The sequence below is a fragment of the Eurytemora carolleeae genome, unplaced genomic scaffold, assembly GCF_000591075.1.
Source record: "Eurytemora carolleeae unplaced genomic scaffold, Eaff_2.0 scaffold161, whole genome shotgun sequence".
NCBI classification, from domain to species: domain Eukaryota; kingdom Metazoa; phylum Arthropoda; class Copepoda; order Calanoida; family Temoridae; genus Eurytemora; species Eurytemora carolleeae.
The window spans coordinates 1-11,175 of NW_019396085.1; the positions used below are offsets into that span (position 1 = coordinate 1).

The following is an 11,175-nucleotide window of genomic DNA, read 5'->3' on the forward strand; positions in this document are numbered from 1 at the left end:
CTTATCACTGTTTAAACAGAGTTTTCTATTCAAACAATTGAAGAAATATCATTTGATATATTATATTACAAATCGTTTTTTGCCAATAATAGCGAGTTATGAAATCGCCGGGATTTTATGTTACTTAATGCTCGCATGGGAACATGGTATAATTGAAAACAATAACATTTTACGCTGAATAAAAAGCATTATGGGAAAAAAGGATTTATATTTTAATGTTAAAAATTGATTTATACATTTTTCCGTAAATGAACCATAATTACTCGTCAATTACCCTAATTTTCCTATTCTTATATCTTCGAAACCTGATGACGAAACCTTTGATATTGTAAACTCCTAATTCTTCTAGTTCAAGCTGTAAAATTTTGAAATGTCAAAGTGTACACCATCAGGTTGCGAAGTTTTAGTGAATAAAAAGTTAGAGCTAGGGGGGAGAAATCAGTTCGTTAAAAAGATTAATTAGTCCAATATTATGTAAGACACCCTGTAGCTCAAACGTTGAATTACCAGAACCAGCCCATCTAGTGTATAACCTGGTATGTGGTTGACCCAAAGCATTTTATGCAGGAAATAAGAATAAAGGGAAGGGAAATGGCGCTGGTCTGGCTTAAGGAAGCCAGATGTTCTGCTTTGCAGACAGGTTCCTTATTACACACGCATTCTCTTTTTGTACAGACACACAACTTGACTACAATAAAGGAAAGTGCAGAAAAATGTCAACAATTATAATTAAGCTTGAATTTAACGAGTAGTTTATTGAAAACTTTAAGCAAATTATATTCTTTACATGCAAATTTGGCTTTTAGTGTTGACTTAAATATATAAATAATATATTACATGTTTGCATATTAAACTTATTTGTAAAAGTAAACAATTAACAATAAACAAATGTACTCTCCCAGACTAAATACCGAGATTCTTCTGTACTGTATAAACCGACAGTACAACTTTCGGTTCCTTACTACACACGCACACTCTTTTGGTACAAACACAAACATTTGACGTTTCCGCTCCCTTGTTTTATGCAACAGAATTAGGCGGACCGAACTAAAGTTAGTTCAAGAAAAGGTAATGTTCCATAAAAATGTAGAAATGAAAAGTATATTATGATAAAATATGTACTATAGGGTGTCCACTGTCCACTGTGCTTTATAGTGCTAAATGTACATGTAAAGGGCTACAGAAAAGCAAAAGTGAGTTAAAGAGGTAAAAACAAAGCCCAAGGCAATAAGACACTTCAAAGTCAACCCTGTCTTGAAAATTTATGAGACTTTCAATAAGCGGCTGATTCTATGTGATGTCTTTATCATATCTGACTCTAAATTACGCGACTAATCGGACCAAATAGATTGGCAAGTACAATAGATGGCAACGTAGTATTTGTAAACTCTCAGCACAACATCACAAGTGTCAACTAAGTATTGTGTCCGACAAAATTTTTAATAATAGTGATAATCTTAGAATAAAGAGCTTATCTTACAGTGAAAAGGGTGCTATTTTATGTGTTTTTTAGTTTCTGTTTTTACATTTGTTTATTTAAATTTTGAAATACATGTCAAATAATGTAAGAAAACTTCGTTTTCCTGTAATATTTGACACATGTGACGTCGTGTTTAATTGATCCTATGGTACTTGATAATCTATTTGAATCGGAAAATTTAATTTAAAGGCCATTGAAAAAAATGTTCTCGCAGAAAATACTAGGTTTTCAAGTGCATTTTTTTGGGTATAAACCATAGAAATAATCTAATATGATATGGGACTCTCTGTACGAGCAGGAATTGGGTCTTATTAGCCCCCTCCCCCTTCACACCTCTGTCAGCCGTCTCTGAATTATCACGTTTTATGGTTAACCCTGTATACCTGCTGATATAACCAGTAGTGAGGCAGATGTAAGTAAGAAGAAGGTTGATTATGAATCCAAGAGTTATCTAAAAAATTTTTAAAATTACATGTTTAAAATTTCATCCAAAGATTGAAACTTTTGAAAGAACGGAATCAAATCTTTACAAAGAAGACCTTTTCTTCTTATTTTCCAACTGACTGCCCCACGGTTTTTTCGACAGATTTCATAAAATGTTGGTCTGAGGTTTCAAACTTTTAACTTTTCCTTCTAACTCATGACCCTAACTTGAATGGTTTTTTTTATCAAGTTCCTGAGTCTCCTGAGTCCTGAGGTGTGTATCTTGTATGTCAGAATGCCTAATTTGACATATATATACCAGACTAAATCTATTATTACAAATATGTTGTTCTCTTCAAAAGTTGCACTTTTAGACCATTTGAAACCATGCGAAAAAAAATTAACCACAATTCAGAATTGTAAAAGATTTATAATTATTAAAATCTCTGTTATATTAACATTAAAATAATATATAAGGAGGGGCATTAAAGGGACTGTAAGGGTAATTTCAAGTGACCCTTCATGCCCGATTATAGGAACTATTAGAGAACAGTACTTTTAAACCTAGATAAATGACAATATATTTTCCACAATTTTAATCATATAAATGTTAAAAGGGAACCATTGTGAATTAGGGATTCCCATCTTTGCCTGGAAGATCACTTCAAATTGTGCGTACAGTCCCTTCAACTTAATTTTTTCAGTGTTTTATTTTAGAAAATAAGAGTTTACAGTCTTCAGAACAAGAATTGCCGAAGAGAGGTCTATGTAGGTCTGGGTCTAGGATATAGGAGATGATGGTGAACAAGAGGAACATGGAGGAGATGATCAGGGCACAGGGGTAGAAGATCATCGTAAATTCCTAGATACAACGTAGGCTCCATACAATTGTGGAATGGAAGACGACATTTCAGCAATCTTACATGTTATTATAAAGCTATGGGTTTACCATGCAGATTGAAAATAAGCCTATTGCACAAAAATGGGTCTTCACTTCATTTATTCATTTATTCATTTATTCATTCATTCATTCATTCATTTATTCACCTATTCATTTATTCATTTATTCACCTATTCATTTATTCATTTATTCATTTTTCCATTCATTCATTTATTCACCTGTTCATCCTTTCATTTATTCATTTATTCATTTATTTATTTGGTTTTATATAATTTGGCTCCTCTGTATCCTCCTTTTATTCATCTTAAAAGTGGTATTCCTTTAAAAAAGGCTAACAGATATTGTATCAAGTATTTAATAAAAGTGTTCCCCCAGCTACCTCTGTTTATATGATCAACAAATGATTTTACTCTCTAAACAAAAAATAGTCTTAAGCAATTAATTAAAGGATAAATCTCAAGGATATTCGTACAGAACATAAATACCAAAGATTAATCAAAAGAACAGGTAGAATATTAGATGTCGTCTTTTCAAGATTTAAGGGTTTTCGTTCACAATAACCCTGAACCAGAACACAAGAGAGTTAAGCACAGTTGGCGTAGAACAGGCTCTCTCTCTGTCTTATAATTCTACGCCGACTGAGTGTAACTCCTTTTTGCCCCTGTGTCAGGGCTGTGAACGAAAAAAACCTAAATCTTAAAAAGACGACATTTGTTGTACTAGCCGTTTTTTAATTAATCTATGATAAATACGTAACAATTCTTTTCAATATGTATAACTGCGCCAATTAAAATCCTACCTTGCTCCCTTGATCTACAGGCTGGGAGTCTTGAGTACAAATCCTACCTTGCTTCCTTGATCTACAGTCTGAGAGTCTTGAGTAGAAATCCTACCTTGCTTCCTTGATCTACAGTCTGGGAGTCTTGAGTACAAATCCTACCTTGCTTCCTTGATCTACAGTCTGGTAGTATTGAGTACAAATCCTACAGTGAAACCCTTAATAACGAATACATCGAAAGAATTCATCAAATGTGGTATTCTTCACTTTCTGATAATGGAATGTTGCAGATATTTAGTTTTTTAATTAAATGATTATATGGAACTCTATAAAAATGCTCCCGCATATTCATGGCTATTTATTTATTTTCGCAAATACTAAAATTTACGATATATAGTATAAAACTCATTGAAAAATTGTCAAGACGACATTTGATAAATTCTTCCGATGTATTCGTTATTAAGGGTTTCACTGTACCTTGCTTACTTGATCTACAGTCTGGAAGTCGTGAGTACAAATCCTACCTTGCTTCCTTGGTCTACAGGCTGAGAGCAGTGAGTACAAATCCTACCTTGCTTCCTTGATCTACAGGTTGAGAGTCTTGAGTACAAATCCTACCTTGCTTCCTTGGTCTACAGGCTGAGAGCAGTGAGTACAAATCCTACCTTGCTTCCTTGATCTACAGGCTGAGAGCAGTGAGTACAAATCCTACCTTGCTTCCTTGGTCTACAGGCTGAGAGTCTTGAGTACAAATCATGAATCCAACACTCAGCTCTTCGGTTTCATTCTCTGTTGATTCAAACTTAAATTTTATTAAATTAATTTTTATTTTTTGATTTTGTTTCTTCAAAGGACTATAATTGTAATTGCAATTGAACCTCCATTTTAAAGAAAGAGACATGCCCGATTTACAATGGTACCCATTGATTCTTCATCTGATCATGATGTGGATGATATCGTTGTTTTTCAAGCTTGGGAAGTGTTTAATTTTAACAGTTTTTTCATTTGTTCTGCAAGCGTAAATTCGCAAGTCACTTTTTAGAGATCAAGAATTGAAAAAAAATCAATTTAGTAATTCAACAACATGGATATCTCATTCATGCAGAGCTAGAGAAGGTCACTTGTAGTTACGTGTCCAGTCCCTTAAATTTTGCAAAAATTTTAGCAAATTAAAACAAAAAATATTTTTACCTGGGCATAGACTGGATACACAGAAACATTAACAAAAATGTATTTTTAAGCCAATTATTTAAGTTTTAAACATAATCAAGTCTTTTTAACAAGTGATTTTTATTTGTTTACATTTTTGTTTTCTCGTAGTTTATTTTCACGTTTATAGTTTTCTTGATAGTTAGCAAAGTTTTCACTTTGCATATTTGAAATAGGAAAGGGGAAAATATTGAAATTTTTACTGAATTGTTACAGTATTTATTAATTGAAGCATTATTTTTGGAATGCATAACCACTATTTTACAGGGAAAATACATACTTTTAATATATTTGAATTCATATTTAAGATAAGAAAATTTATTGAATTTTTTTATTATTTTAATTATTGTTCCTAGGCAGAATTGTGAGTTTGAATGATTGATTATTTTAACTCCAACTTCTAAAGGATGGATTCCAACCAGCTCACCGGTCTCTAACAAACTAAAATTTAAATATTTAAATCCTTAAAATATATTTCTTATAGAGGGAGGGGGGGGCTTCTATTTATGGTTAGGGCTTTTTGTTACCGAATAGCATGTTCTTGAAAACGAAGGAATTAGTTTCGTCAACGACCTGAAACCAACCATTGAATTTACAATCGTTAACAAACGAAATCACACGCCCATGAAAAAAAAATGTAAAAACTAACAGTCCGTGCAGATAATTCATTTAACCTTTAACGAAAACTTATTTTTTCGTTTTGACAAATATGTTAAAGAATATGCTTATTAAACAAACATTGGACTTCGTTTTTTAACCATTTTTAAACATTTCGGATTTTATGGCTTTCTGGGCACCATACGATTATGAGAATTGAGTTGTTTAAATCTACGTTCGTGAACTAAAGAGTAAATTTAAATCTCCTCTCAGAGCCCAAATTTTTTTTTAAATCATGAAAGCCAACTTGTACAGAGAAAAAATTTTAACTGTACTTATTATATTGAGCTGCTGAGAAGGCCCAAAAATTTTATCTTTAAAACATGATAATGCACAAAATTACCCAAATTGAAATCTACAAATTACACACCTGATATTATAGTAAAATAAATCTGCAGGGATCAATCCTTGTTCCGGGTCAGGGCACACAAATTTATCTTTGCTTGGTAACAATCCAAACATCTGACAAAAAGCAAACTTCAATATATATATATATATGTTGCGCATAGCCGGCCAAACGGCTGGACCGATTGGGCTGAATTATTTTGTGGACACTCATTGGTGGCCAGGGGGTGTTAAAGGCTAAAAAAATCGAAAATTTCTTTATCGAATTTTTTTAAAAACTTTTTTTCCCCGGGTAACGTCGGGCCCCTCAGCTAGTATTTTTCATATAATAAAACAAGACATTTATCATGTTGCGTTTATCATTTAGTCTTTGTATTGTGTATTGTGTTGATTCTAAACTATTTTAAAACAAATATATATATTTAGCAATAATATTCAGGGACCTATAAAACTCTGGAATCGGAAGAGGCAATTGAAAGCAAGGTACTAATGCAAGGAAAGTTATTTCAGAGGTGTACTGCAGTGTACTGTCTTTGGGTGGAAAAGTAAACATAAGACGGATGTCACAGCCTGACATGGAATCAATTTTCACAAAAATAATGTATGAAATGTTCTGGTCTTAGGAAACTATTATGTGAATTTTCAAAATTATAATGCATCAATTCTTGTTTACAAATTCCACCTAGAGAGAACTGGTTTCAATATGTACGCAGAGTATACGCGACCGCAATTAACTTTCCTTGCATTAGTACCTTGATTGAAACAATCTTTTTCTGTATTTTAGCATAAAAATTATTTCATTACGTGAAATGTGTCTGTTTTTAATTGTTCACTGAACACTTGCAATGTTTCATGTTCAATGGACTATTTTTTTTATAACTTGAGTCATAACAGTAATTATCATGTTCCACAGTTTTATAGGCCCCACTGTACCTTCAGGCTCAAAAATGAATAGATTTTTCCAAATATTTATTTTAAACTGAAGTCATGGGTGATTGATTTGTGACTTTTTTTAGAAATTAGCCAACCGCCCACCGGAGGTCGCTGGGTTTTTACTTTTAAAAAATATTGTAATAAAAAAATTTCAAAATCGTCCATAGGGTTGCGCATTGACGACTTAATATTGGAGAAATCGCCGTAAGGCCTAACAAAAAAAATATTTCAGAAAAGTAAATATGATAAATCATTTTCTTGGAAATTTAATTCAGATTCGAAACCCATTTTTAAAAATATTAAAATCTTAAGAAGTTATGGCCAAATAACGGTACTAAATTCCTGTTGATAATATTTTTGATGAGTTTTTTAACTCTAACTCACTCAATTTTCATTTTTTTCAACGCTTTTCAGATTTGAATTCAGCATTAAATTCCAAAAATTATGTAAAACATGAAAATAAAAAAATGTCATGGCCTTACGGTGAATTCTCAGATATTAAATCGTCAAATTGCAACCCTATGGACGATTTTGAAATTTTTGATTGCAAATTTTTTTAAAGTGAAAACGCGCTCCACCTTCGGCGGGCGGTTGGCTCAATTTCAATATTGATCACCCTTTACTGCCATATACATGCATTTTGATTTTATCATTTCCAGCGCTTCAATAAAGTATAAATGGGTTGATGTTTACCATTTATTTTATTTCTTCTTTAATCGAATAAAATGTTAAAAGTGAGAAAAATTATTTTTCAAATTGAAATTCTGTTTACTTGAAGCTCTCTATAAACGTTTAGGTTATATCTAATTTTTATCTAAACATCGACGTCGTATGTGACAGTAGCATAAGAAAAATAAACAGTTTTAATTTCAACAAAAAAATCCCCCACTTCTCCTCACATTTTATAGTTAGTCGATAAAAAAAAAACATTTTAAAAGGGAATCAAATTTAATTAGTTTCAATATTGCACTAAAAAGAGGGTGAAGGGGGTCAATTAATTCAAGAAAAGGGTCCTCATTTTATTTATTGTTTTTGCTGTTACCAAATTGTACGATAAAATGAATTGGGGAGTGGGGGAGTAGTGCTAAAAAAGGATACATGGCAGGCTAAAGGGGGGGAGAGCTAAAAAGGGTTGAAATGGCAGGGTAAAGGGGAGGTAGTGCTAAAAAGGATACATGGCGAGGTAAAGGGGGGGGGGAGCTAAAAAGGATAGAAATGGCAGGGTAAAGGGGAGGTAGTGCTAAAAAGGATACATGGCAGGGTAAAGGGGGGAGCTAAAACGGATAGAAATGGCAGGGTAAAGGGGGAGTAGTGCTAAAAAGGATAAAAATGGCAGGGTAAAACCCATTAGTGTTAGAATATAAAATCAGGAATAAACATTATTTAATGGCGGAGGTAATGTAAACATCAATCTTTCAAATCATAAAAAACAATATTAATTTGTAATACAGGGTGTCCCAATAAACATAGGAATTAAGTGACGACTTTGATCCATGCGGCATTTTTTTCGTGAACACAATTATTGTCGTATTCAAGTTTAAACATCTAATATCGAAAACGCCTGGTTTTGAGATTTTCAAAATGAGGCCTACCATTTTTGTATCTTCAAAATTGGCGAATATATTGCAAGATTTGTATATTTGAAAAATAACATTGTCTATATCTAATATTTTCGTCAATTTTTAAGACACGAGAAATATATAGACAGACCACTTTCAGCCTCATTTCTATACTTTCTTTGCAATCCAATAAATTTAAGAAATCAAAGACGACTTTCAAGTCGTCTCTCAATTCCCATGTTAATTGGGACACCCTGTAGATTAAATAAAAACGAATGTTTGAAAATTTAGATCAATTTTTTCCTTATTTATTGAATATAAATTGGATAGTACATTCAAAATGTTTAAACCAACTAATGAAATGTTGTACACAATTAGTGTATTTATGTTCTTTGGACTAAATAGAAACTTTAGTCTTAAATCGTCTTCCTTTCCACAGTGTAATGTTCCCCTCCTCAGATTATGAATTTTGTCTCACCTTTCTTTAATTTATTCATTTTGAAAATTAATCTTTTTGAGAACCTCAGTCTGACAAATTTTGCAACGGTTAGTGTTTACAGATAAATAATCTAAACTTACTTTTAGTGCAATATATTTGTTTTTTTAAAGGGAGTGACCGGCTATTTAAGGTAGTTGAACTGAGTATTCAGTATTGTGGAAAACTTCCTTCGGATTCATTTGAGACATATTAAACTTTTTAAAGATTTGTAAATTCTGAGTTTGAGCGCAAATTCGACGTTTAAAACTCCTACTTTGGGGGTTTAATATGTCTTAAATGAATCCGAAAGAAGTTTTCCGCAACACTACATACTCAGTTAAACTACCTTACATAGCCGGTCACTCCCTTTAAGCAATGTGAGGAAATTAAATAGTTTTTTAATTTTAGTTTTTTACCTTTCCTTGATGATAATACTTGGTAAAATCTGGTAGATTCTCTAGTTTTTACCTTTCCTTGATGATAATACTTGGTAAAATCTGGTAGAAATTAAATAGTTTTTTAATTTTAGTTTTTTACCTTTCCTTGATGATAATACTTGGTAAAATCTGGTAGATTCTCTAGTTTTTACCTTTCCTTGATGATAATAGTTAGTAAAATCTGGTAGATTCTCTAGGGTTGGCTCAGCACAAGCTTTAGCAGGCTAGACAAGTCAAGTTAGGTTTAGAAACTGATTACTCGCTTCAACTTCTCATTTTATTATTTTATTTTTTAACCTGATCTGGTAAACCATTGCTCTTTCAAACTATGATCTCTGATAGATTTTAAATGTTTTGAATACAGAAAATTTGTTGCAAAGATATAAGGATTCGAAAATTTCAGTTTGAGGCGAGTGTGATCTTTTTCTAATTGCTTTTGTGCCCACTTAGGAAAAAACACAGAACTAAAAACAAAAAATTATATATAATCATCATTATAAAGTTTCAAATATGATATACAATGTAAATGTTTGTGGCAGATTTTTTAATGCTTGACGTTTTAGAAATTCTTCCAAACAATATGTTCAATTTGTTTTCACATTTAAATTTTATTAGGGGTTAAAATATTCCATTAACCATGTTAAATTTTGTTTGCATTAGAAGCAACATTTATTATAGAGAAAACTAGATTTTAGTCAACACCCTAACATCATGAAAAAAAGAAAGTTACAGGGAGACCCAGAAAACTGTGGAATAGGAAGCTGATTTTCAGATTCAGGTTATGACTCTAAATAGTCCATTAAACATTAAGCGCGCATTTGTGCAGCTTTTTACTAATAAATTGACTACTGTTAAAACTATTTGCATTAAAACAACATCGAATACACAAAACATTTTTGAAATTTCGTCGTCCTATCCCACAGTTTTATGGGAATCACGGTATGGAATGGCACAACCTCCTTTGTCAGCCGATTTTTAAAAAAATATTATATAACTGACCGGTTCGTCAAGATGGCAACGATGAGGAGTCCACTTGGTGTCGGTCATCCTAACCTCACCAGTCGGGCAACACAGGGGGATACAGGGGACCTACGCGACAACAATATTAAAGGGAGTGTAGACGATTTAAAATAGGCCTTTATTTGCAGGTACAGTGGCATGTAGGACTCATAACAGTCCTATTTTACCTTCGTCTGAGTAAACATGTTGAAGATATTCGTGATTTCTGTCTAAAAATTGAAAATTTCCAAGTGTGAATTATATGAAGTCAGTTTCTAACCATTTTTAGCACATCTAAGTTGATATTTCTCTTGATAAACGGCACTTACAATGGTGGAAGGTAAAATACCAAATCTGAGTCAATAACGTCATATACAAGTGTACAGAGATGGGCAGCAGATGGGCAGCGTTTTTGGGAACAAGCGAAAATTTTCGTGAACGGAGCGATAAACGACCGAATTGGATCGTTCAAAGAGATTAAATGGGTCGTTAACGAACAATGAACGACGAAAAAAACCGAACTGTACATAATATCTTGATATGAAATAGTCTCTTTATGGAGAATTTTTGACTCACACAATCTGTAGATATTCCAGGGCCACAGCATTCTTCTCCTAGACATAATCCAAACAGCAACAACAGCAACAACAACAACAACTTCATTTTTTCTAGAATGAAAAGAAGATATAAAGGGACTGTAGCGTAATGTTAAGTGACCGTTTATGCAAAGATGTCAATGCCCGATTTAGATAGGTTTCCTTGAAACCGGTATCTGATCAATAATGTTGAAGTAAATGTACATTTTTAGATTTCCAAGTCACTTTTGTAGCAAAAACACAACTAGAAAATCAACATTTTTCATCTAATTCATACTTGATTCACATCCAATTCATACTTGATCAGACAAAGTTTTCAAGGGTGCCTTGTACATTGGGCTTTGCCATCTGTTCATCGGGAGGACATTGTGTACAGTGGC

General features: G+C 32.6%; 1 protein-coding gene across 1 annotated transcript; it reads right to left on the minus strand.

The window, feature by feature from the left end:
- Positions 1–1,734: 1,734 nt before the first annotated feature.
- LOC111718172 (uncharacterized) lies at positions 1,735–10,867 on the minus strand (the record flags this gene model as incomplete). The annotated part of the gene is made up of 9 exons (XM_023493696.1): positions 10,776–10,867; positions 10,200–10,289; positions 9,353–9,424; positions 5,819–5,910; positions 5,144–5,232; positions 4,774–4,784; positions 4,295–4,384; positions 2,654–2,765; positions 1,735–1,933 (listed from the first exon to the last, which is right to left on the minus strand). Coding segments are annotated over exons 1-9 (842 nt in total), but the record flags the coding sequence as incomplete, so codon positions are not given.
- Between the last annotated feature and the right edge of the window lie 308 nt (positions 10,868–11,175).